Source organism: Vanellus vanellus (genome assembly GCF_965231255.1).
Source record: "Vanellus vanellus genome assembly, chromosome: 13".
Classification (NCBI taxonomy): Eukaryota; Metazoa; Chordata; class Aves; order Charadriiformes; family Charadriidae; genus Vanellus; species Vanellus vanellus.
The window spans coordinates 7,570,829-7,598,108 of NC_138918.1; the positions used below are offsets into that span (position 1 = coordinate 7,570,829).

The window sequence follows — 27,280 nt, forward strand, 5'->3', positions numbered from 1 at the left end:
GCAGGAAGCGGCTGCCAGGGTTAACCCTCCCCCCTGCGGCCACAATAACAGGGCGGCGCTGAGGGGCAGGTAAGGAGCTACGGGTTGGCGGCGGGACGGTGGAGCTCGGTGGGTCGGAGGCTGCTGCTCTCCGTCCTCTCGCAGCGGTTAGGCCTGGCGCGGCGGAGTGGTGCCGCTGTCCCCTTTCGCCGGCCGGGGTTGTAGTTGTCCAACACCGGGGCCTCGGGGCGGCCCGGCCTGGGGTCGGTGAGGGCCGTTCCCCGGTGTGACAGGTCCTGAGGAAAACTGCTGTTCTTCTTGCTGCTGCGGGGGAAAGGGGAAAGCCCTGAGGCGTGTGTTGGGGGTGGCTGCCGCCCCCCTCCCCTCCCCCCCCCCCCCCATTCCCTCGCCGAGGGAACGGCGGCGCTTGGGCTGTCTGCAGGGAAGAAGGCTGTGGGGAAACCTGCTTTAATATCGCTTATCCAAGCAAAAATAAACGTGTTCTTTTTTTTTTTAACCTTCCTTCTTCTCCTCATAATGAAAAACCGCTCATAAATTAGCGCTGACCAGACTGTCTCTAGTTGTTCTCTGCATTTTTCTCAAAAATGGTCGGTTCTGCAGGATGGCACAGGTCTCCGTAGCTTTTTAAGCATTTTAAGTTCAGTGTAGTAGTTACTAATCGAGAAGATAACACATCGAGCTGTTTCATACAAAGACTCTCGTGAATTAATTGACTTGGGGAGAGCAAAACTCTGTTTTATCAACCTTATTAAATATCCGAAGGGGTTGGTTTTTTTGAAAATGGGGTCAGCTTCCTCATGTAGAATGAGATGTTAAAGCTGCACACGTTAGTTTAAAAATAGTATCAAGAGGAGCATCTGCCTTACAGAAACTGCTGCCTCATAAGAGACTATCTCATTCTTTTTCCCCTTTACTTAATGGCAGGACCCGAACCAAATCACAGCCCAAACTCAGAGGGCAGGTTGTACTCATTGCATTTAAATCTTACAGGATTCTTTCAGACTTTTTCCCTGTACGCTCGTATGTTTGTTAATGTCTTTCTTTTCTCTGACCTTATATCATAATCCTTTTAATGCTGTCCTTTAAATACTGCTGTATTTTACTCCATTATCTGTCTGCATCAATCTAGAATTTTTTGTGTTGCCCTCTGTTCTAATTGAGTGACCAGGTGACATTGACTGGGTATCTGTATAATACTTGTTTTCATTGGAGTCCAATCTCATAAATAGGTTGAAGTCAATTTTGGGCTTCATGAAGTTGAACAACATTACAATGCAGTATTACAAACCTACTAAACCTTTCCAGTGTGCACCAAAAAATAAGGGTAGTATGTGTACAGGCAACAAACTCAGTGTCTTTAGCTTTGATTGGAGAAGTCCCAGCCAATCCAAAGGAGTAGAGATATATTTCATTCTGTTCAGTGGCAGAAGGTGCTAATTTAGTTATTTTAATATCACCATTTTAAATAAAATTAATTATGACAACATACACTTGTTAATTTAAATGCATACAGAAATGTGTGAAAGCACATGTTTTTCAGTAATTAGATCACAGTGAAGCTATCAATATTTCAAATTTTGTTCCAGCATATAAATAATTTCTGTTGGGGAAGGCACAATTTTTCTTTTTCATTTCCACAAGATATTTTGCTTTTCTTCTCAGTTGCCACTTCCACATAATGTGAAGCAAACACTGTGGTATATTTACATCACAGTGAATGCCTAACAGATGCATCTTTGATAAGTTTTCCAAAATCTGTCTTTTTTTAAAGTTGTTTCTCCTCATTCACTGAATTTTGTTATTCAACCTGTTAAACAGGTTTACTGAGTTAATGATGCTTTACCCTACTTACCAGAAGGCATTCCTCAGCTAAATAGCAGTAGTGAAGACATTTCTCATGCTGTTCATCTGCATAAGGTGTTAACTCAGTTATCCTAATGTTAACATTAAGCTCATATTTATTTTAGTTATTATTTGTTACTTCCTGTAATCAATTTGTATGATTTTAAATCAAACATATATTATTGTTATTTCAGTCCTTCTGTTCCTGTATGTGTGCTGCAGGAACTATGTAGACACAAACATATTAATTCAGTAGAGGGAAAGAGGAGAGGATATCCTGCCCATTGCTGCTGAGGCAAAGTCTTTAAGTTTTTCTGGGGCTTTGATCTTTAACTAAGCAACCTGAATATTTTATTTGGTATTCTAACCTCTAAGAAGAGATAGTTTGAGGACCTTTAATAGGGCATTTTTGGGGAATGATCAGTAGGAGCCTGTTTTTTTCTAAAAGGAAATAATTTTTTTTTTTTTCTGCTAAACAGAGGCTCTGGGCTTTCTATTTCAGTGGAACAAGTCTAGTTGGTATTTGCTTGGTAACCTCTGTAGTCTCCGCACAGCTCTCCTGTGATTTGTCTTGATCAACTCGTGTGTGCATGGTGTCTCTGAAGACATTTTATTCATGCAAAAGAATTGATCTCTTATTAAACCTGTGGTGATTTTCCTCTTTGTCAGCTTCCCTTTGCTCAAGGGACTTTCTAGTTTATCTAATAACTGTCAGGTTATGTCTGAGACCTCATGTAGGAGGCAAACTATAACTTGTTGGAAGAATTTGTCTATTTCTTAGTTAACTCAATTCAGCTGTACTGGAACTTGTCTTTATTGGCAGATTTTGCTCTCTTTTTGGTAAATGAAGCTTAACTGGTGTGTCCTCCTCTACTCTCTGTCCCTTTTCTCTTTCAGTTGCACTGAATTTGCGTAACACTGTGAACATTTCCTTTAATCAGAAATCGTTGCAAATATGGGTCCCCGGCGGAAAAATGTGAAATCGTGCTCAGTGAACAGGGAAGGCTCTGAGTCTACCACAGCGGATGAGCCAAAAGATTACATGAACCAACTCTCTCATGAAGTGCTTTGCCACATCTTTAGGTGAGCAGCTTGTCAGAAGTCAATTTATTGTTTTTTATTATATTGTTTTCTGGTTTTGTGCCCAATCTTCCCGCATTGATGTTTGTCTCACATAGTATTCAGAAAGTGTAGATGTACCATGAGTGAACTGGTAGATAAAAACTGGATTAAAAGGGGTGAGAAATGTTTTTTCAGCCCCAGAATTAATTTGGATGCTTTGAAAATTAATTTATGTGAATGTCATGAAGGATAGAAAGAAGGAGTGATTTAATTCTGTTTACTGGTGTGTGGTAACAAGTGTTTAAATATTGATTTCGGTGCAGAAATATATCTGAGGTATTACATAGTTGAGGTGCATGTTTTGAAATTGTTGCATCTGCTTCATAGTGTACAGAAGAGAACTTGGATGAGTATATGATCTTCCCTACAGCACAGTCCTTCTCAAAGATGTGCACTCACGCCTATTATATTCAAAACGTGTCTTTCTGACAAGTTCTTCAAAAATGATAGCTCTCCAAAATGTTTGCAAACTGAGCATGCTAGTACAGACTAGAAAATGAAAGTACCTTTAATTAAACCATGTAGAAACTATTGCGGCAAACTATTTGGTCAGCAGTACTTATTGGAGAACTAAAACATCTCTCCATTTTAATGTTATATTTGTACCTTACATCTCCTACATTCTGTGTCAAAAATTGGTGAGTCATTCCACTTAGCAAAATTTCACACTTTGTTAGAGTACAGTCTGAAAATTCTGTTTGAATTAATGTTATTAGGTGTTAGAAATACATGAATTTGTGTAGTCGTGCTTGGGATGTTCTTTGGTCTGGAAAAAGTCGAAAAGGATCCACCTTTGATAAATCAGAGGGGTGTTTTTTCCTCTCCCAAAGGTACCTTCCCTTGCAGGATATCATGTGCATGGAATGCCTGTCTCGGAAGCTGAAGGAAGCAGTCACTCTTTATCTGCGAGTAGTGAAGGTTGTGGATCTATGTGCAGGCCGTTGGTGGGAATACATGCCCACTGGTGAGTAATGCACTCACTTAACATATGATATTAAAGCAGTATTGAGCAAAATTGTCTGTGCTATCCTGGTATTTATAATTACGCATACAGAGTAAATTTACAAAAGCAGTAAAAGGAGTTAGATGTTTAATTCCTTTTGACTTCTTTGAGAATTGGGTGGCTTCCTTGAGTATGTGGTTTGGAAAATTTATCTGTGTCTGTGTGTATGTGTGTGTAGATATATTGGATATTACTGTAGCAGAAATGGGGATTCTCGGTAGCAATCTGTAAATACAATTTGTGTTTGTCTGATTATTGTAAGGGAGTTAATCCAAAGGTTAATCCAAGAAGAGGCTGTTTGCATGCAGGCAGGAAAAAATACAATGGAATGAGAGAGCACCTCATCTGCCAACACTTAACAATGTAAGAATAAATAAGTTTTGATGTTACACCTCAAGCCATCTTCAGATCCATAGATAAATTGGGCAACCTAGGTCAACCCTGTGAGTATTAGGATTTCTGTTGGATTTAAATTACAATGCTGGGATTTGTTGGGGGAGAGAGGTAAAATGAGTGAATTCTAAAAGTTAGAGGATATGCAAACTTAGATTCAGTAGGGCTGATATCAGATAGATGGTTAGACCTCACCTAAGATATATGTAAATACAGGTAACTTACTAGTTTAAAATCCTTTTGCTGTGTTGTCTTCTGTTAAAATACAATAATCCTTTACTTTAATAAACTGTCTTACTTCTTTGAGAATAGTGAGCTGTAGTGGATAGTGATGAACTGCAGATAACTGATCCAGCTTGGCATTTTTGAGCCATGTAGTTGATATATGGAATTCCAGGAAAGGTATAGACAGAAAGCCTGACAGTTTGCAGAGGTGCTTCATCTGGGAAGGGAGAAAGTATAGTTAACCCTGTAGCCATGCAACTCCACTGAAGGAAACCTATAGCAAGCCTGCAAAATTCAAGGCAGAAGAGTATATAGGTCATGATTTCTAGAATCTGGAAGTAGAAGACAAGCTATTGCTTTACTGAGTAAATCTTTCGACGTTGTAGAATACTACCATACAAAGAGAACAATACATTTGGCTTTCCCTTTACAGCTAGGTGTCTGCTATCACACAAATACCAAATCTGTTGTTGTCATCTTAGGTTTCACTGATTCCAGTTTCCTAACGCTGCTGAGGAAGATGCCAGACATTGAACAACTTTATGGTCTTCATCCCAGGTATCTTGAAAGACGCAGAGTCCGTGGCCATGAAGCTTTCAGCATTCCTGGAGTTCTAGAGGCTTTGCAGGCCTGTCCAAATCTGCTGGTGAGTGATTAGACTCGGAGAGAGAACCTCCTTCAGCAGCTGAGATGATACATGTTAACAGAAGAGATCTGGCGGGGGCTCATTGCTTAAAGGGCTTCGTGTTCACACCTGGGCTTTGCATCCAGATCTGGCTGTACAAAGTAGCAGTTCGTTGTGACAGTATCTGCAAATGTGCAACTAATTTGTAAATGAGTACTGGGTTTAGTTGCACCAGGGGGAATCACAGGTGCTCTGAAGTCCAGAAATGAATTAAAACTCAGATCGCTCTGCTTTTCAAACAAGTCTTGTTACACATTTAAAGTGAAATAACACATTGCATTATGTATAGTATGTTATTGAGAAGTTTACATGGTTAAGAGGATACTGTTGCTTGAACTGGTGTTAGAGCGTTTGTTTTGCTTCCTTTTATCCAGGGTGTTGAGACCTCTCATTTAGAACTGGTGGAAGCTATTTGGACATACATGCCACAAGTTCATATCTTAGGGAAGTTTCGTAATCGTAATGGTGCTTTTCCAATTCCTCCTGAGAACAAGCTGAAAATTCCTATAGGAGCTAAAATTCAGACTTTGCACTTAGTAGGTAAGTGTTTAATGATGGAGTAGTTGGCTTCAACACAGGTGAATTTAAAGGGTTTGAAACTCTGCAAGATTGTAATTCTTTTTAAGAGGGGAAATTTGGCATGTGGCATTTTTTAAATACTATTTGCTGTATATATGATAGCAGGTCCAAAGGACAAATTCTAAAAAAAAACCCCTGTGTTGACAAACTGAGGTCAAGAACTTGTGTTTAAAATGTTTACAGCTCTTCTCACATGCCGTGTAGCAAAGACAAGACTTCCTTTTTAAAGCCAGAATGTTAATCCAAAGACATTTATCCTAGAGTTTATAGATTAAAGCTTGTTTAAAATGTTTGTTTTGTTTATGTGTTATTAGGGGTGAACGTCCCTGAGATTCCTTGTATCCCAATGCTGAGGCACCTTTATTTGAAGTGGGTGAGACTCACCAAACCACAGCCTTTTAAAGATTTCCTTTGTATCAGCTTACGCACTTTTGTCATGAGGAACTGTGCTGGTAAGAGGGATTCTTATATAGAGGGGATGTTTTAGCATGTAGAAAATCTACTAATTTTGTTAAAGCTGTATAGGCACCAACTATAAATGGAAATCTTAGAATCTGAGGTTCTGAAAACACTTATTGTTTTATTTGTGGTGTTGGATAGAAATGTGTCCCTCTCCTGTACATTACTTCATGCTATGTAGTTCTGTTGACTTACTGATCTAGATGGCTGTATGTGGACATTTTTTAATTCTTTAACGTGATACAGTCAATGTTGTTAAGTGAACAACCTTCTTTGTCTATATTGGTTTGTTCTATGTAGGACCTACAAATTCTTTGAAGTATGTTCCCCTGGTGACGGGCCTGGCTTCTGCTCGAAATTTGGAGCATTTAGAACTGGTTCGTGTTCCATTTCTTGGAGGACTTATCCAGCATGTGGTAGAAGATAGCTGGAGATCAGGTATTAAACTTCTTATCCCTCATACCTCAAACAAACAAATAAATAAAAATATTAGCAAATGCTGGAGGCATGTGAAGCTTAGCTTTTTTGTCTGTAGCATATCCTTTCTTGATTATTATTTTAAAGGTATCAAGTTTGGAGCTATGGTTATGGTGCTAAATATAGCTCTGTATTGAGTATTGTTTGGATCTTTCAATTGCAATTAACTGTTGACTGATAAGCAAACCTTCCAGTTGCAGTTGTTGGTGAGTAGAACTAGCAGGATTAGAGGGGAGTTGGGTGCAAATGTTGTATCGATTTGCTAAAAAAGATGTGTTATGTTAATTCGTTTGTCAAGACAACACTGGTGGAAACGTATGAGGCTTAAGGTTGTGATCTGTGACTGAAGTGAACAAATGTTTTTTTTTTGTTTTGTTTGTTTGTCAGGTGGTTTTAGGAATTTGCACACTATAGTTTTGGGAGCTTGCAAGAATGCACTTGAAGTGGATCTTGGCTACCTCATCATAACTGCTGCACGAAGGTATGGGCCTTTAGATCTTTCTTTCCCCCTTCTCCTTTTCCAAAATAAGTATCTTGGTAATGAAGTCCAAGGACATGAAGAAGGAGAACAATCTTCAAAAATTTAAGGAATAAGCATTTAAACTTTATATAGCAGGAGTATTCTGTGGTTAAAATAGCTGGAGTTATGTCTGCATCTGAATCACTCTGCATCATAAGCCTTTTTCTTAGACCTATATCTGAAAAGCATGGTACTGTTAATCTTACAATTCCTACATTGCTATGTAACTGCCAAATACTGCCATAAAGATGCAACAAATATCCTCTTAATCCTGCCATTGTTGCAAGAATATTTTCATTTTATTGCCAGAGGGCGTCTTCTTGAGTGGTTTCTATGGAAATTGTGTTTTGGCATGCCTTTTAATAGGAACAATTCTTAATTGCATTCAGGTTGCATGAAGTGCGGATCCAGCCTTCCTTGACCAAAGATGGTGTTTTTTCTGCTTTGAAGATGGCTGAACTGGAATTTCCACAGTTTGAAACTCTTCATCTAGGATATGTTGATGAGTTTTTACTACAGTGTATGACATTTTTTATATACTTAAATTATTTGACAAATATACGGTTTAAATAAGTTGATGTGTTTTCAATCATTTTCTAAGGCTGATTAAAAAGAATATTATTGTACCGATATTGAGGCTGCTGATCTCATACAGCCAAATATGTTTTTCTTCACTTCCTCAAACTCCTGCTGAAATTGGGAAAGCCTCACCTTTATTGAACCGAAGTAATCATCTCATCCATTTTTCCAAATTGGACTAAAATGGAGAGTTAGAAAATCATACTAAAAAATGCAAGTTTCTGAAATTTACTGCTGCGTTTGCTACTATCTTTTTCTTAGGTAAAATGTCGAATGGAGACTTGGTGAAGTACGGCTTGGCTGATGTGGTTGAAAATCCGGGAATTATTACAGATATTGGTATGAAAGCTGTAAATGAAGTTTTTTCTTGCATCAAGTATCTTGTCATTTACAACTGCCCACATCTACATAACCCAAATAATTGGATCACAGGTATTTCACACCTTTGAAATTTTAGCGATATTATATGAATAGTTGTGATATTAAAACAGATTTTTTCTGCTCATAGTACTGCTTGTTCTATTTCTTAGTAAGTACAGTAGATGATACTTGGTTTAAAACCATAATGATGCTGGTAACAGTCAGAATGGAGATACAGAAGATGCCTACTCTCAAATCTGGAAAGGGTATATTGAAAGGTAAGCGAGATGGGAATCCTTCAGGAAATGTGTCTCCTCTTTTCCGCAGATCATTCAAGGTGGACCCGTCTGGTTGACCTCACCCTGGTGCGATGCCATGCAATAAAGCTAGATTCTTTTAGTCAGTTCATTGAGTTATTGCCAAGCTTAGAATTTATTTCTCTGGACCAGATGTTCCGTGAACCTCCTAAGGTGAGTCTTTCAGGGAATGGTTTTGCTTTTTATTGTTGCCAGCTCATTGGAAATATGGTGAGCTCCAGCTGTTATGCATTATTCTAAAAGCTATAATTAATTAAATAGCTTGGTAAATAAATTACTTTGGTTTGCAGTTGCTATTATCATGATTTGTTAGGGAGAATGATGCTGCTTCTGCAGATGGGAGCAATGGCAAGCTACGATCTTGTATGAATTTGTAACCAGGAAATAAGACCCACATTGATTCTGTGTTTCTATTGAGATCTTTTCTGCAGCTTCATTTTGTTGCTGCTTTTTATATGATTTTTTTCACTCTTAGGGATCTATTTACAATGCTAAGGAGTTTTTATGATTTTGTAGTGGGTGAATTGGGATACTGTTTGCCTGTCAGAGTGCTTTCAAAACTTAGGCTTTTTATTTCTTCTTCTTGTCCTCTCCTGCACTGTGACACAAATCTTTGTAACAGCTGTAGTAACATAGTGAAAACTGCCTACGTAAAAAAAACCTCCTTTCTTTGATCATTAATTCTATCTTGAGGCTACTGTGTTCTGGGAAGACTATGTAATCTGCTATTTGTATTGATGTAGTATGATCTCATAGTGAATGAAATACTGTTTAATAAAGTAAGATTATATGCTTTGTGGAGTTCCCTTTCATTAGGAGTTTAACAGAGGAGTGGAAGTTTTCTGGGTTGCCAAACTTAAGATGAACGTCTGCAATGTGTACCATAAGGAAGTATTAGGGACAGTTTCCCTGTTCTTCGCATGCATATTGTTGTGCTATCCTGGATACTATTGACAGAATGCTTTTTCTGTTGGCATTAGGATATTGAGATAATGTGTCTGTGTTTTGAAATCTTAATAGTTGCTCTTTGTTTTCAGGGTTGTGCTCGTGTTGGCCTAAGTGCAGGCACAGGAATTGGTGTCTCATCTGCCCTAGTTAGCAATCAAAACTCTAACAATGACAATGACAACAACAATAACCACCAGAATAATAATAATCCAAACATCCATCACAACAATCACCAACACCCAAATGATCAGAATGAGGAGAATGAGCTGCGGCAGGATGGTCAAGCTGAAGAGCAGCAGATTGCAGCTGAGGGTAATCTCTGATCTTTCAGAACTTTTGTAGGGAGTGATTTTATTTGCATTGCCACTTACATTGGGTCCTAGAGAAGATAAGAATATACGTTGAAAGCTTGTTGCTCTTTCAGTTCCTTGTATGTAACTTTAATCTTTTCTGAAGGCTGTCTACGTATGTCTGATACCTGTGTGATAAAAACTGTCTTTGTGTTATGTCTAATGACTGTTACAGGCACATTACAATTCAATGATATATGTCAGTACAGATATTAGCAATGTAGAGTTTCAGTGTGATACTCATCTGTGGAAGCGTGAAGTGGTTTCTAGGCTCCTTTGGTCAGAGCTGGGAGTACCTCACAGTGTCAGATAGTATATTTTTAAACTTTCCCAGCAAAGGCAGAAGTTGTTGGAGGGAATAAACATGTAAATCCTGGTTATGCGGCTCACTGCAGTGGAACAAAACCTTTGAGGAGGAGTGGAAAAGTTGGGAGAAGTAAACCCCAAAAGTTTAGGCTGGGGCCTTGGCTAAAAGAGATGTAGAACAAATCTGTGAGAGAGGCTTTGTGCAACCTAGAGACTCACTGAAGGATTCAAGACAGATATTACTTATTTCTTGAGGATTCTCTGATTCTTCTGTGGGTGCCAGTTGAATTCTTCCTATGCCTATTGGCTCTGTTCCTTCTGTTTTCCTCTTGACCTCGTCTTAATCTTTTCAGCACTGAATGAGATGGAGGAGGTGGCACATGAAGAAGGAATGGCTGCTGGGCAGGGCCGGGATGAGCTCCCGGCTCACAGCCAGGCTGTTGTTCCTATGGAGGTCGACGAAGAGCAAGCAGGTAACTCTGGTTTTGGAAAGAAACTACCTTTTGGTATCCCCTTCCTTGGGGGTTAAATTTTTCAGTATGTCTGGTTTTGGATGGTTTTCTACAGCTGGGTTGTCTGTTGCATTTGGAATAATGATGCTAGCACAGCTTACTGCTGTGAAGAAATTTGTTCTGTTTTACAGTCCCTTGTTTTCTTTGCATATGGAGTAAAATATCTTGATCTTAAAGCCTTATTTTTGTGCCCAGTATAGTAAAAGACTCAGAAGACCTGAATGAGCTTGTCATATTCTGATGTTGGTGTTCATGGCCTTTCTGCTCTCACTGTAGCATGTGGATCCTTTTTTGCTTTTTTTTTTTTCCAAGCCAGAACAACTCGTTCCAGTGTTAATTTAATTTGTATTAGTGACATCAGTAGTGACACGCATTAGTGACATAGGGCAGTCTTGATTTCTTTTATAGCCACTATTTGCTGGACAACATAGTTTTCTACTAAATATGCCAACAACATGAAGTAACATACATGTATGCTGGATCCGTTCACTTTTTCAAGATAACTCCTGAAAATGTTATTTAATTTAATGTATATTTCTTGTGTTATTGACAGGCAGATAAGTCATTGTGATTGGCTAATGCCTTAGGTTAGTAGCCAAGAGAGGTAACTAAGAAAGCACGTTTATACTGAAGCTTGATAATTCAGGCTTTTCCTTCCCACTTGTACTGGTGGGATTTAGAAGGATAATTGCATGTTGTGACCGACATTTCTGTCTTTGTGGTGAATGTTTCAAGGACTGATTATAAGATGCAGTTGTGCAGTTACTCGTACTATTGTGGAAGAACATTTAAGCTGTTCTGAAGCAGAGAAACATTACAGAAAGCCTGTATTTTGTCTTACATTGTGACACTCATCCCCTTCCAAACTAGAAGGCTTTAACGCTGAAATGCAGTGTTTTGCTCTTCTCATAGTTGGTTTTTAATGAGGGAGCCACAGAATGGGTGGCTAAATTAAATCAAATTCATCTCTTGTCATTCTTTCAAGTAGTTCTAAAAGTTCTCCAGCCCTTTAATTCATGCTTGGCTTATCTTTACACGAACTGTTGGCATTCTTTTACTGTCTTCAGGACCAAGTGGCATTCAACCTGTTGTAAAAACAGCACCTATTACTGTCCACGATTCAGACAGTGAGGATGAGGAAGAAAACATGGGAACATCAAGAGCCTGCATCTCTAACAGCATTGCACAAAATTACTCAGATGGAGAAGAGAAAAGCAGAGATCCAGTGGGAACTAAAGAACCTTCAGGTGTGTTAACAGATGGGTTCCTGGGCACCGTTACACAAAATTTATTCTTAGGCTTCAGTCTTTACATCTTGTTCAGTTTTATTTCTAGCTTTGTAACAGGTGTGCTTGTTTGTTTACCCCCTACTCATTTCTTCCTGTTACAAATCTAGAATGGAGGAGTAAGGACACATCTCTCTTAGCTCCAGTCACATAGTTGCTGTAAAGAAACAAAGAAATAGTGGTGCTGCGCTGCTTTGCATGCAGAAACCTGCAGATCCTCTTTTGGATTTCCAAGTGCACAGAATTTACCACGTCTGTGAAGCCAAATTTGCAGCTATGTTGTCTATGTGATTCATCTGGCAAAACATTGCTGCTGAAGCAAAATGTGACTGTTGAGGTGAATGCACGAGAGTTGTAGCCATCTTTTGGTTCATGGGGGCCCTGTGGGAGTGTCCTGAAAGGGACATTCTAAGATCAATTTTAATTTCATGGGAACTTTGGAGGTTAGAATTCTCAGAGTGATGTTCCGTACTGTCTGTCTTCTTCACTTCTGAACAACACTACCTATTACAGCATGTGTGTATGTGTGTATATATAGTAGTAGTATATATATTATTATGACTCATTCGGCGTCCGAGGTCTGGAACTTCATGGTGGTATGGCATTTATAGAGAAACATAGAAAAGAACGTTCCCTGCCTTTTGAGTTTACAGTTGTAAGTTGCACATCTGTGGCACCAAGTCCGAGTCCTGAATCTGATGCCATATGACTTACGGCCTTTCCAGCAACAGAGATGACACGTGATTTCCAGTAGTTTGTATTCTAAGTGAAATAGTTTCATACATACACAAGAAAGGAAGAAGTTGAAGTTGAATTGTGCTCTATAAGTAATTGACAGATGTAGTACATATGGTATTAAGCCTTCGTGAATATTTAGCTAAGCAGTTAACATAAAAATCCTGCATTGTGAAGGACTGAGAAATGTACTGGTCTAGTATTGGTTTAATTTCTGCAAAGCCTAGGACATATCAAAGCTGTAATGGATCAGGTATCTTCTTGTTGTAACTAGTGTACTCCCTACACATCAGCCTGCCCTGTCATTTTAGTACATTTCAACAAGACTGATGGTTTCAACTTGGAGATGTGTAGAGTGCTGTGCTTGTAGCGCTGATGTCAGTTCTGGTTTGAGGGTTGAAATAACCTGCATTTATAGACAATTTGCATAAACTTTTGTAGTGCCAATAATGTTTTTTTGGGCTCGGTTTACTGTAATTAGCTGAGAAGTTTAAGACAGTAGGCATTAGGTTCCAATAGTGATTTGTACACTATTTGCTATGTTTTTTTATTCACCTGTAAACTGAGACTACTGTTACCTATGTATTGACACTGCTTTCCATACCCAGGAGGGGGAGCTGAGGATTGCTATTGAAAGCATAAACTCTAGTCCTATCTACGTTACTATTTTAATTCCTCAGATTTATTCCTCATGTTTAAGAAAACAGAAGCCTATTATCAGTGTGGCTTTCATTATTTTTGTGCTGTGGCCTTTTTAACCAGTTAACTGCTTTGTGAAAATATTAGCCTCCCTGGTAAATAATGTCTCTCACTTACTGGCAAACACCCCAGCACATCACTACAAAAATAGCTGCAAGACATTACAGAGATTCAGCAACTGCTAGAAATATTATTAATTCCCATAACATGTGAATAGCAGCATGGTCCTGACAAGATTTGTCATTGGCCTCTCGATTGCCGTCTTTTTTAAGTAGTCTCAAACAGAGTAGTGCTCAGCATTTGTTTAAACTGTGTATGAGGTTGTCTCATTGTTCTCTCTCAACTCTTACAGTGAGCGGTAAAGGCAAGACACCACTGCGGAAGAGATGTAGTGCCAGCCAAGTGGGCCAGATAAAGCAGTTCCATACTGAGGAAAGCAGCTGTGAGAAAGGTTGTCAAGTAACAAGTGAGCAGATTAAAGCAGACATGAAAGCAGCAAGTGACATGCCTGAAAGGAACAAAAGCAAAGATTCTTACCCAGGTTGCAGTAATGCTACAGGATCAACGGGAACATCCAGCTCCTGCAGTGCTGTTTCTCCTAGCCCTGACTGTGCACAGACAGCTAATAGCCACTCTGCTGGCACCAGTCCAGCAACTGGAGATGAATCCAGGCAGTGTGTCTGCTCGCCTTGTAAAAGTGAAGGTTCCAGCGAGAGAGAGACTGAGGAGAGCACTGTTTGTTCCAGGTGTTCCTGCTACAAGCCACAGGACGCACAACAGAGGACTAGTAGGTGTTGCGATGGGGAATGCCCATCCACAAGCGGAGCCTGCAGGAACGGACCAAACAGCACTGGGTCAGATTTTGCACTTAGGACTCTGCCAAACTGTGGGCCTCCAGGAGAGACAAGTGGTGAAAGGACTAGTGGGAGTGCCCGTGGGCCTGCCAGTGAGGAGGAGAGCACAGGCTCACAGCGAAGGAGCTGTGAGATGGCGTATAAAGAAGAGTATCCTCGCCGACCACTAACAAGAGCTCGAAGCAAGCTGTCCCATGTCCCTCTAGTATCGGAGTCAGGTATGACCTATATGCATATATTAATTTCTGAGTAAACTACTGTGCTGGCATGAGATAGTATTGAACAACTGCAACACCCACAGATAATACTGAAGTTAAACATGAAGTTTATTGGTGAATAATCTAAAACTAAGTGATTTATCAAAGATCAGAATATTGATGGAATAGAAATGGCTGACTTCGCTGTCATAGCTAGGTAAAATAACAGATCTCTCTGAAAGAGTGCCAGTGACTTTTTTCTCCATGCAAGTATTTCTGTATGTGTTATCCGTACATACTAAACAGTGTTTGATTTACTCATTTGAAAACCAAATGCAACTTCTTTTGACAGCTTCTCTCTTCCTGTGAAGGCTGTTATTCATTGAAACATAAGACTGTCTCCCCCATTAAAATTCTCCCTTTAAAAGGAAGAAGACAGCAGGTACGCTCAGATCTTAGCAAGAAGGCAAAAGTTAATAACTGATACTTTATCAACCAATAATGAAAGCCATAATTATGATTGAGCCAAGCTTGTGCACCTGCATATTGGATTTTACTTCCAAATGTATAAGGCGTGGTGATCAAACTTGTTGAAAATTGTCTTATTATTAAATAGGTTCATGCTTCACATCATGTAAAACAAACAAAACAATAAAATAAAAACAAAATCCTGAAGGGCTGGAATGAAGCCAGAAATGTTGAGAGAAAAGAATAGATGTGAGAGGGAAACTTGCTGTTTCTTCCAAATATACTTGCTTTCCAAAATAATTATCTTAGTCTGGCATAGCATGCTTTGTGATTACCTGATATATCCAGGATTCTTTGCTGAGAATATCTGGCAAGTAAAATGAAACTGAAAACTGAAATGTGCTAGTTACAGAGCTGTATATGTTGGAGGTAGAAAAGATTGATAACAAATTCGTATCTCTGTTAACATGGGATGATTCAAACACAGTATGTCCTAGTGTCTTTCCAGTTTATCTTAATGTTCCCAAGTGTTATTGAAACCTACATCACCGAGGATATTGTTCTGTAGCTAGATGCATCTCAGATTGAAGAAATGATCTTGCTATTAAATTTAAAATGTCTGTTTTCTACCTTGCTCCATTATGACTAGTAATTAGTCTACAAAAATCAGAAGAAAAGTATTTCCTCTCTGTCCTCATCCATTACCAAAACATTAAGTGAAGTCATTCAGATCTAAGTATTAAATTAGGGTATCTTTCTGAAAGTCTCTGTTTTCATGTTTCAGTTGTTAGTCAGGAAGATGATCTGTTCTGCTCGTGGAGAAAAATGTCTCAGTTTTTCCTGTATTTAGCCTACACAAATCAGAACTGTTTTCCCAGCTCCATACAGTTATGTCTTTATGCACTTATTTTCCTCTTTGAAGCAGCAGATATTAGCTGAGACTTTTTCTGCCTGGCTGTTACAGTGCTTTTCTTCACTAGGATAGGCTGTACAACTCATTAGAGTATAACCTGGAAAGGTTTTGTTACAGAGTTGGAAATGTTTTTCTATAACTAGTCTAAAAATGTGCCTTCAATATGACTGCTTTCTATTATTCTAGCATAAATGACATTGTAGTTTTCAGCTTCTGTAAAAATCTATGTTTGATAGTAGAATTATTTTTTTCTCTTAAATTATTTACTCATGTTAAACAGTGGAACAAGTCTAATATTAAAGACAGTGAAATTTTAAGAGTTATCACCACAGACTAGCTGGCTAAAGGACGACTCAAGTGTGTAATTTTGATTTTTACTTTAGTAAAAACGTAAGCTACATTTTTTCTTGTAATAAATGTTTTTTTTAAAAAAAACTTGGGGTTTTTTGCATTTGTAGTGAAGCAAGCTTTTAATATTTTAACATGCACGTTATCTTAAACCTTCTGTAAAGATTTCTTGGCCTTGGGCTGCACCTTGAACAATTCAACACAAAATTGGAACGTTTTTCCTATAATATAGCTAGGAAGTATTTCACTATCTGTAGATACTCTTGGAACTGCCAAAAAAATTCCCTGGGGATGATGATTCATGGGTGCACAAATTGAGTACTTAATATTACATCTTTCAACCTGTGGACCCCTAAAACAGTAGCCTGAATTCTGGAGCTCATAGACCCACTGAGTGTCACATGTTAGTTAACAGTTTACAGGTATTGGTGGAATTTGGTGATGTTAAGTGGGAAAAGAGATATATTTTTTTTTTAATGTTAATGGTAGTATAGTGTGGAGTAGTTCATATATAGTCTCTAATACTTTGCACTTCTATCTTGATTGTGAATCTTTGTGAACATGCCATACGTTTTAACAAAAAAAGTCAAAGCTTAATTTTATTAAATAATTTCTCTTTTTGATCTATTAATCACAGAAAATTAATTCTAGGGCTTTTTTTATTTCTCTTACTGTAGGAAGTAAGGGTGGTCATCTATCATTATTTCTTTTCAAAGCCCCATCTTTTAAGTGAAGCAGGAATTTGATGTCACTGGTACATGAAATGGATTAAGCAGCAGCTTGGGAACATCAAAGTATTTTATACCTGGGCATCCTTTGCAGTATTAGGAAAAACTTAGTGGCAGTTATAAAGAGGAGACTTTCAAGTAGTTGGAGATTATTTCTACTATTTAAAACATTAAAGCTATTTTGTTTCTTGTATTTGTCAAGAATGTTCTGTTTGCTGCAGAGAATCAAGTGTAACCTAACAATTCATCTTCTGTTCTTTTCTTGGCTCTGTCTCTTTCTGTGATGTTGAACTTGTAGCTTCAGCATTCCTGTATTTTCATCTATAAACAGCCCACTTCCCTGCCCCAAGTTATTTAGTATGAATGATTCTGAGCAACAAACCTGAAAGTGGGTTTTGTGCAAGGAAAAGAGATATAGTTGTTTTCAAGCCAGACAGGTATTTTTGTCTGCTTATGTAAGAAATGTATGTTCTTATTGGATGTTTTCAGCTAGGGAATGCCTCTATTGTTATCCTGAAATGTAAACAGAGGAAAGATTTTTCTGGTTTTCTGTTTCCAGAGGTAGCCAAGCCAAAGCCACGTCAAACCACAAAGCGGAAAAGGACAGCTGACAAGTCCACAAGTACAAGTGACCCAGTTATTGAAGACGATCATGTTCAAGTAAGGTCTTTTTCTTCGCTTGCTACAGGTTTATCAGCTGGGGATGCTCATGAATAATGATGTTGATTACACAAGCTTGTCTTCTGTGTAGAGCCAGATGAGTTATAACTGATGTTACTGCTCTCTTTAGTCTTAACCATATACAGGAAATTTCTCTCTTAGGTGCAGTGATACTCTGACTGGCCTGAGAAGAGCAAAGTATAAGCTAAAGTTAAACTTGAAGTTTTTCAGATGCTCATGGCTGTAGTGCTGCATGAAGTCCTGCTTTCTCACAGTATCCTTCTTGATGTGCAGGGAAAAAAATTATATTCTGGCATTTCTTTTTGAAATGACAGCATAGGCTACTGCTGTTAAAAGAAATGGGATATGTAATTACCTCTGGACGTAATAACTCAGCAGTTACTGTGCAGGCTGGAGGTTCTCTTAGTGTATTAGTAACATGTTAATTCTTCTGCAGTGAAGATCAGTCATGGGAGGAGAAATTGCTAGGTCTGGCTCACTGTATTGAGGCTGTTTACCCAAGGCTAGTGTTGTAGCTGAGCATTGGATTGCTGCAGAGGGTGACTCTGAACATCTAACTTAAGCTTCTCTTCTGAGTTCTGCTGTAGAGGAGCCTGACTGTTTATTTTTCCCTCTCTGTCCAGTGAAGAACTTAGCCTTGCTGATTTAAAATAGCTTTTGTTAATGTGTCCCATAATATTTTTCTGGTTACTAGGATGTATTACAGCTTTTGTAATGAGCATAAAAGATATTTTTGGGTACGTGATTTTTCTTCTTAAAATATGCCATTTTGAAAGAACAATATTGTGAGTTTTTAATTTTTTTAACTCTGTGGTTACAAGAAACAGCTTAAATTGCTGGCACTGAAAGAACCCGTTACAGAATGCTTCTCTTTTCTCTTTACATGTGTTTACTTTGTTTTAATAGAACTCTGTTTAGTATACTTTGTATAAGAATGGTCAGCTTCATTCTTGAGCTGCTAAATTTTGCTACAATTTCTAGTGATAAAATACTGAAAAAATCACATAAAACCGCTAAAAGATCCTTTCTTATTACATTCTTCCTGTGCTCATGCCATTGGAAATTATTCTGCTTGAGCTTGGTGCATGCTTTATTTTTCTAACAGTGATAGTCTGGACATAGAGGTTTAAACAAGTTATGTGTATAATTTTTCAACTGTCCATGTGAGGTTTTCCACTGAGATAGCGCTGGTAAATTACATTGGTACGAGAAGCTCAAACCATGATTCTCTGCCATACCTTCTTTCTATGTTTTAACAAGTGTTATTGTCCAGAACTGCCATTTTTGTCATCGTGGTTGAAAAATAGAAATTGAGTAGTAGAGGATTTGAAGTTTCTGACAGATGATATATATGTTTTCTGATAGAAATTGTGCTTTCTGATATGACTCCTGTTTTAATCTTGTGAAGTTGTTATTTTGCATTTTATGATGTTACTGATCAGCAGGAAATCTTTTTTTTTTTTCTTATTGCCATCAATGGCCTAGTCATCTCAAATACCTGTTGCAAACAGAAGCTGTATTATATTGATTAATATCCAATTAATATCCTTCTGTATCTGGCAGTATCTTTTAAAATTCAGTTTGGCTTAATTTTTTTCTCGTTTTTTGCACTGTCATTATTTCTTTTTTTTAAATTTTCACCAGGTACTGACTTTGAAATCCAAAAACCTTGTTGGAATCACCTTGACCAATTGTGGAATAACAGATTTGGTACTGAAAGACTGCCCCAAAATGATGTTCATACATGGTATGTAGCTAATGACATGCGTACCTCCTCCATTTAACATTATTAGAAATTTCTGAAAGAATTAAAGTCAGTCTGCTACTTATTTTGTATTCATCAGCTGCTTTGCTACAAGTCAGACTGATGCTTAGAACACCAAATATTGCTGCTTCTCAATTTGAATGCCTCTTTTCTTATAAGTCGTAACAAGTTTAATAGAGATTAATATCTGAAAATCAACAGATGAAATTATATGACAGTTAAGAAGATGAGATGTTTATTGAAGAGGGATAATACAATAATTGGAAGTTGATGAAATGAGTTTTAGAGTACCTTGTTTTTTTCTCTCATTTCTTCCTGCTTCCATAGATTATTTAGCTGATGTCATAATACTGTTTTCCTTGACATGATAAAAATCTGTTTTAAATTATGGCACTTAAGCTGCATTAGATTCACATGCCAGGGTGTGTGACTAGCCCTGTATTGAAGCACTGGGTCATTTATTGTTTTCTGCATCATCTACACTAAATAACATGCTGAAATTAGGTATCTCTACTTAGCAGAGAATGAAGAAATTATTTCTTTATTTATTCCAGAATGCTTCTTAGAACTTAAATGAACTTTTAACTAAATTTTGATTAAATGAGCAGGGTTACTAGAAAGGAAATAGCTTTATTTTACATTGTGTGGCTTCACAGTACTCTATATTTGATCTCGTTTTGAAGTCAGTGGTTTTCAATTGTGGCATTCCACAGACCATTTCAGGGGGCTTTGTGAAAGGAAATAAAGGGAGAAAAAGGTTACTGTTTGATTAAATTTGACGTGGCCTTTTAAAAGGACTCTTACAAGTTCACAAATTAAAAGTTTAATCATAATGTGAAAGAAATGAACACCTAGTCTATTTCTTCTTGAAACAGTCGGCTTTGAAAATCTCTGACAGGAGGCTCCTCAGGTCTTTTCAGTATTATATTTCTTTTTTTTTTAATAATTTTGTTTGCTGATTTATAGCTACAAGGTGCCGTGTATTGAAACACTTAAAAGTAGAAAATGCACCAGTTGTCAATCGGTTTGACTATGCCCAGTGCAAGAAATTAAACATGGATCAGATTTTGGATCAGATTCTCAGGATGCCACCAGAAAGAAACCGGATCATTTATCTTCGTCCCATGCAGCAGGTACACAACCTACTTCCATTTCATCATGAACAGATCTGAAGTTCTGACTATTCTTTCACCACTCTTGGCTTCCTGAGTTTTTCGATTAATGCAAGAAATGTAAATGTTACAATAACACAACTCTGAGAAACTTGTTTATTAAAACTTTATCCCATCAAAGCTTTTGTTGCAGAATCTAGAACTTGAATGATACTGAATTTTAAGACTTAATGTTACCATCTCCAATATTCATTGCATTAGACGATATTGCAAAAAATCATGATGCGCTGAATTCATTCCAAATTGAGTAACTGAAAGTAACTATAAGAACTGAAATGCTACTAAGTCAGCTTGTAGTTTTATATAAGCAGAAGCATGACATAGGCATAGGTATCTGAAATCTTTAACCCATGTCCCATTAGATTTAGTAACAGCAGTTAAGTGTTTTGAATACTACTTTGCTGAAAGCTGCATCTTCTTTTGATACTAAACAGTGTTGCAAGATAGTTGTGGTACTGGGAGCCACCCTTTCCTCCCCCCAGATTGCATGTAGAAGATGTAAGCACTGGCATTTAGTGACTTGTTGAGGTCATTTGACAAGTAAATAAGAGCTTAATTTAAGATCTGGAATGTTTTTTCCAACTTTATCACTCTAGGCAGAGCATTCTGTATTATACTGTGATGCCGCTGCTCTCATGCAAAGTAGTGCTTTTTCTGGCTTGGTTTGCTTGACCAGTTGGGGGAAGGCTGATTTGATATAAAAGCCAGCTTTTCTTTGAAAGCAGATCTTTTGCTTTAGGTCCTAGAGGACAGGGGTAAGACTATTAGGAATAAAAAAAAAGAAATCACAAAAACCAACCCCTCCCCTCAAGCCAAAGAAAAATTTCTGAGAAAGTGAATGTAGTTTAGACCATTATTTAATTTTATGAGAGTTTACTTACGTGTTGGAATTGTGAAACATCAGAAAATAGACATTTCACAGCAAATTCCACTACTGAAGAAGATTCATTGGAAAAGCTGCACTAGGAAAGTTTTACTCCACTTAATCGTGCATTTGATTATGTATGCTGTTAAAATTTCTTTTCACTGGACATGTTGCCTCAGAGTTTGGGGGATTTGGTAGATGTCTGCTTTTGAATCTAAAATCACATCTCTTTGTTTCTCTTGTTTACAAGTCTGTTTGCTGCCTTTCACAGGTTGACACATTGACTCTTGAGCAAAAGATATTTAGTGGCCCTTATCCATACCACATTTGCATAATTCATGAATTCAGTAACCCACCTAATGTCCGCAATAAGGTGCGCGTTCGGAGCTGGATGGACACAATAGCAAATATCAATCAGTGAGTACTTGCTTTTCAGTAACTTTACAGAAAAGGTATTGCTTGCTGCACTCTGTTAGCCAAATTAAAAAAAGAAAAAAAGATTTGTTGACTAGCGAAGGTTGAATTCTAGATAGTGCAATGTAGAATTGCAGTGTCAAGATATATCTAATACAAAACATAAATTAAATAAACCTAACCATATTAAAAACACTGTAAAATTCTCAGTTCTCCAGCAGTAATGCAATTGAACATTGAAGTAGTCAGGATGGCTGAGGAGTATCTTCGAATCTGAAAACAAGTTTCTTTTGTTTAAAAAGAGAAATACTGATTTACTCCCAAGAAATAACGTTAGTTATGGGGGATGATGATGTGCAATTAATATCAGCTCCTTACTGAGGAGCAAAAATTCCTAGAAGCAGGGAATTGTCTACAGTGGCTCTCATCCAGCTGTTTTAAACCAGTGTTTTTGTTGTCCTGGTTGTTCACTAAAGTGACTAAGAAAATGAAGTTACTTTTGAAATTTTGTTCAGTTGCAGCTATGTTGGATTGTTCCTTACATATAGAAAGCTATGCTTAAAAAGTAGTTTAGCTGGTTTCTCATCTAAATGGTACATACTCTGTTATTACTCTAAAAAACAAAGGGATTGCATACTGAGTTTGTGTGAGGGTCTTAGAGGAGTGTTCCTATGGATTCAGGTTCTTTAAAGGAAAGGTTGTGTAATAGGATTTCCCCTGGGTTTTCTCCCTCCAGCCTTCACATTTCTTATCACTACTGGCTGTAATCTCTCCCTTCTTCTCTCTAGAGAGCTTATTAAATATGAATTCTTCCCTGAAGCTACACGAACTGATGAAGACCTAAAGAAATACACTAAGTACCCTTGGGGACGAGATATTTACACACTAGAAGGTGAGTGTTTATAGAGAGCTGAAAGCTGATGATCAGTCTCTTGTTAAGGTAAGTAACTTTGCATCAAGTTACAAGAGAGATGAATAATAATTTTTGTGAGGGAGTGGAGGACTTTTGGCACAGAGTGGGGGAATTGAAGTGAGGAGGTGCTTTTCCTGCATTAGAGTGACCAATCGATGTGATATCAGTAAAGTTTACTTAATGAAGAGTGCTGATGCTGCAGGAGTGACATTGTCCTTTTTGTATCCTCATCCTGTCTGTCTTCTAGGTATTGTGGATGGCGCCCCTTACTCCATGATTACTGACTTCCCATGGTTGAGATCACTGAGAACAGCAGAGCCAAACAGCTATGCTAGATATGACTTTGAGGATGATGAGAGAAGTGAGTAATCTTTTCTTTGATGTGCTCAAAGAACTTTAACTTGTTACTTGATCCCAAGCTGACAATGCATTCCTTTATTTTTCAGTTTTCTAATTATGCTATTTTTGGTAGACTAGAAATAACTACTTGCAGCAGTGTTGGAAGCTGGATGAGGAGGAGGTCCAGCAGAGGAGAGGGCCATAGTATTGTAACAGTGTACTGACCGGCTGGAGACCCCTAATACTGACAATGTCAGAGACCCAATCTGGTGCTTATCTTAAAAATGTGATGGGTTTTTCGTATCCAGAAGAATGAGTGCATTTAAAACACACGCAAAACTAATGTTGTGATGTGTGGTCCCAGCAATTCATGTTCTGTGGAGTTTACTGGGATTACTGCTGAAAACTCAGCTGGACGACTGCTTCTGGCTTTGCTTTATGAAATATTGTTAAGGTAGGCTGAAGAGAGTCCAGCAAAGAGAGGTGAGACTCACAGAAAATTGGGAGAAAAGAACTGGATTTGAAAACTCTGGAACAGAGATAATGTGGGTTAGAGTTTAGGATAGATATGCCTCTTTCTGCTTAGGAGCTTGTCTTATAAAATATTATAGTGGGCAGTTCCTTGGGCTCAATCGAGAACCTTGCTTGGTAGCAGGGAAAAGATATATTCTTCCACTACTTAATTAGGAAAATCTTGGAATCTCCCTCATTAAAGCTATATTTAATTGACAGTGTTTTGGATATTCTTATCTAGCTCCAGTTCAAGGGGAAGAAGCTCAAGAGGATAAGGAGAAATCTTTTTTGGCTATACCTTTCTCTGATTTTTGTGTTATTCTTATTTGAAACTGATTCATAGACTTAATGGCTGTAGTTCAGTATGTAGTCTGAATTATAAAAAATTGATATATACTCGATTTAAAAGAGTAAGTAGATTAAATATGATGTTAAAGCCATAAAAAAATAAAGACTGCTGCTTTATCCTTAATTGCTCTTATTTATAAAACATTTAAGTGATCACTGAAATGGATAACCTGAAAGCATGTCAGGTAAGTCTCAGGGGGAAAGGCTTTGTTATGTGCTGGGATTCCCTTTGCTCACAGGCATACGGACTTTGCATATATTAAATGAGTATTGGAGCTATCAAAAGGTTTAAATATGGGGACAGCAGAATACCTTTTCTGTTTGAATAATATTCCTTAAACGTTGTTGCTCAATGGAAGATTTTTCTGTTTGCTTTGTTTTCCAAGACTATACCATTTAATGCAAAACAGATGCGCTTGTGAATTTTTTTATAAGAAAGATCCTAGTCTTTATTCTTATGTGCCTTCCACAGCTACTATTTATGCACCCCGAAGGAAAGGACAATTGTCTGCAGACATCTGTATGGAAACAATAGGAGAAGAGATCTCTGAGCTGCGCCAGATGAAAAAAGGTGTATTTCAACGTGTGGTGGCTATCTTCATCCATTACTGTGATGTCAACGGTGAACCGGTAGAGGATGATTATATTTGAGTGGATAGCCTCCTTGACCTGTCATCTCTTCCTAAATTCTGATTGGCACTGCCGGCCAAGAAAGCAGGTGGATTCCTTCTGAATGCAAAGCATTTTCTTGAAACATGTACTTTGCAGTTGCTCTCACACAGTTTGGAAAAGAGTATGTAGTAAATGTATAATGAAAAGTAAAAATTGTATACTAAGATTTGTACATAGAGGAAACAAAAGAAAAACTTCCTAATACTGAGACTTTATTTCATATGTTTATACAATTTAATTTAAATTCCATTTTAATGAAGGCCAATAATTAGGAACAGGGAAGAATATTTTAATTTTTCGGCCCATACAGTTCATAGCAGTATTTTTTTTCTTATAAACAAAATCCCATTTATGGTGTTTGAAAGAGTCATCAGAGTCTCTTTTAATCTGTGCCTTTTTCTTGAGCATTTAAGAGTCCAGTCTGAGTAAACCTGTTGAGCACAATCTTTCTGTCTTGCGTGTATTTTTCAAAGAGAGAAATAATTCTACAGCTGTTGCAAAGAGGGCCAAAAGCAGAAAAAAGGTAGCAAAGTTGGTGATCTGTGGTAGTTTCTAGAATTCATTAGAAGCATTTTTGGGGACAGAAAAAGCCCCACATACAGCACCTTGGAAACAGAAGATACATTCTAAAGTATTTTGTACTATTAGATTTAATTTTAATAGTGCATTTGACTCTGTAATATGAAAAATAAGTTGTTAATTGTTGGTTTCACTCCCTTTAACATAAATCTGCACATACTAACTGGCTGGAAGCTGAATTTTCCCTTAAGACAGGCAGGAAAAGGATGCGTAATTGCTTAGTTATAGCTGTGTCAGTACAGGATCCATCTGACTCAAACAGTGAGCTTTCAGGCTGATTCATGCTCACTCATGAATGCAGATTTTCCATACAGTCAGTAAATACTGCTGCTCTTTGCTCCTGAATACTTGTTTTTATTGCATATAGAAAATGCCTCTGGTTCCCACAGTATCCATTGGTATTTTGTGTATATGTCCAGAATTTGCTGCAAGTCCGGTACGCAGGTATAAAAAGGCACAAGTCAATGTTAAACCAGCTGGCTTGTGTGCTGTTAGTGATGTGCCCGGGGGGGGGACAGGGGACACCCCTTAAAGGCTAATTTGCTGTGCTGTGAAACGGTGTCTGCATGCGTACACAGCTGTGACTGCACAAACGCACCTTTAGAAGTGCCATATGATCAGCTGTGGCCTGATCTATCGTTCATGCTTTTTTAAAGTTGCAGAGTTACCAGCCTAACAAATGACAGCTTACTAAATTACTGTGGTAGAAGCTGTAGAGCAAATTAGTTTATACCATTATACAATTTTACACATTATCGTTCATGATTTTAACTCTTGGAACTTTGGTATAAATGTGACTAATGGGGGTTTTCTATGATGTTAGCTCTGTAGAATTGAAGAGGCGAAACTGTTCCAACACAGCAAAAAGCCAGTGTTGGTTTTCTCTGCATCTGTCCCTCTGGAAATTCTTGAGGTAACGCAGAACTAGAAATACATTAGATAAAAGGAAGAGAACAGTGCCTAATGGAAGCAACAAGAGATTTGGTACAGTAGCATTTTCTCACGTGTGCTCTGTCTACTCTAACTGGAGGTGGAGTGCTAAATACCAGATAATTATGTGAATGCTGTTAAATTTGCTTTAATGCAGGATCAAAGTTAATGGTTTAGTTGTAACAAATATATTTAAGTATAGATAACACATTCAGTGATATTCAGACAAAACATAATTGTGACCCTACGAGTGTTTCAAGTAATCTGAGTCATCGATTCAGTCATGTTTACCATTTTAATACAGCATGTACAGGAAAATGTTACTGCGTTTCTGGAGTATCGCACCAGATCTCCATCTGGTATCTCTAACTTTAGCTTTTTGAAGTATTTATACAAATAATGTACTTATTTATATCCAATATTTCTTTCTGTAAGCAGTGCAACCTTGCAGTAGTTTTAACCCCTTAAACATTACACCCATTTTACACATAGTGGTAACGTAGTGACTAAATTCACTGTGTCCATCTCACGAGAGCTCTGGGTGATTGAGATTGTATAGAGATTGTGTTTGGGGTCTGGCCAGGAAACCTGCTGTCTTCACTAAGTTCAGTATCTGAAATTGAAGAAAGAAGCAAAGCAGATGAAAAGAATTATTTTCCTGCTCAATCTTCATTAGTTAAATAAATAAATAATTATTACTAGTACATGAACGGGTATAGTTTGTGTCAGCAGGAGCTGCTGTACAACCAATGATTTGCTTGCCAGCCTCTGGCTTCAGTGGTGTTCTGCTGGTGATGGGCATACACACACTCAGCACTGCATCAGCTCCAGTTGAAAAGCTGTCCCTGTTCTAAGGGCTGAAAGTGTCTTGATTTGTTTTCTACCATGAAGAACAAAAAAGTCGCGGTTGTCATTTGGGTTTCTGATTTCTTCTTGTGTGGATCCTTGAGTCGCTGCACTAGGGGATGTGTGTTTACAGTAAAGACTGCTCTGACATCAGTCCAAATTTGCTGATGGGGTGTGCAGTAGTCATGAGTGGTTTCTTTGCAAGTTTTTTGATTTTGTCAACTGAAGAGGGTTAATGATCAAACGACTATCTGCAGGAGCAAGGGAACTGAAACCCGGTAATGAGCGTGAACTTCACGTACTAAGCCGTCTCTGAGATTTTACGTTGCAGTAAATCT

General features: G+C 37.9%; 1 protein-coding gene across 1 annotated transcript; it reads left to right on the forward strand.

The window, feature by feature from the left end:
• On the forward strand, positions 1-25,038 carry FBXO38 (F-box protein 38). The gene is made up of 22 exons (XM_082489711.1): positions 1-69; positions 2,740-2,925; positions 3,795-3,928; positions 5,068-5,231; positions 5,645-5,810; positions 6,164-6,301; positions 6,609-6,746; positions 7,173-7,266; positions 7,695-7,825; positions 8,146-8,316; positions 8,572-8,714; positions 9,599-9,821; positions 10,519-10,638; positions 11,745-11,924; positions 13,750-14,469; positions 17,465-17,565; positions 19,231-19,333; positions 20,318-20,484; positions 21,660-21,805; positions 22,591-22,694; positions 22,963-23,076; positions 24,388-25,038. The coding sequence occupies exons 2-22, from the start codon at positions 2,798-2,800 to the stop codon at positions 24,564-24,566; spliced, it is 3,564 nt and encodes a 1,187-aa protein (XP_082345837.1). The 5' UTR covers positions 1-69; positions 2,740-2,797; the 3' UTR covers positions 24,567-25,038.
• Positions 25,039-27,280: the final 2,242 nt, after the last annotated feature.

What these genes read in the sequence shown, in the direction of transcription:
- FBXO38 (XM_082489711.1), top strand. Translation starts at nt 2,798, where the DNA reads ATGGGTCCCCGGCGGAAAAATGTGAAATCGTGCTCAGTGAACAGGGAA. An exon ending in TGATGAGTTTTTACTACAGT is followed by an intron (nt 7,826 to 8,145) that starts GTATGACATTTT and finishes TCTTTTTCTTAG; the next exon opens with GTAAAATGTCGAATGGAGAC. An exon ending in CTTTGAGGATGATGAGAGAA is followed by an intron (nt 23,077 to 24,387) that starts GTGAGTAATCTT and finishes TGCCTTCCACAG; the next exon opens with CTACTATTTATGCACCCCGA.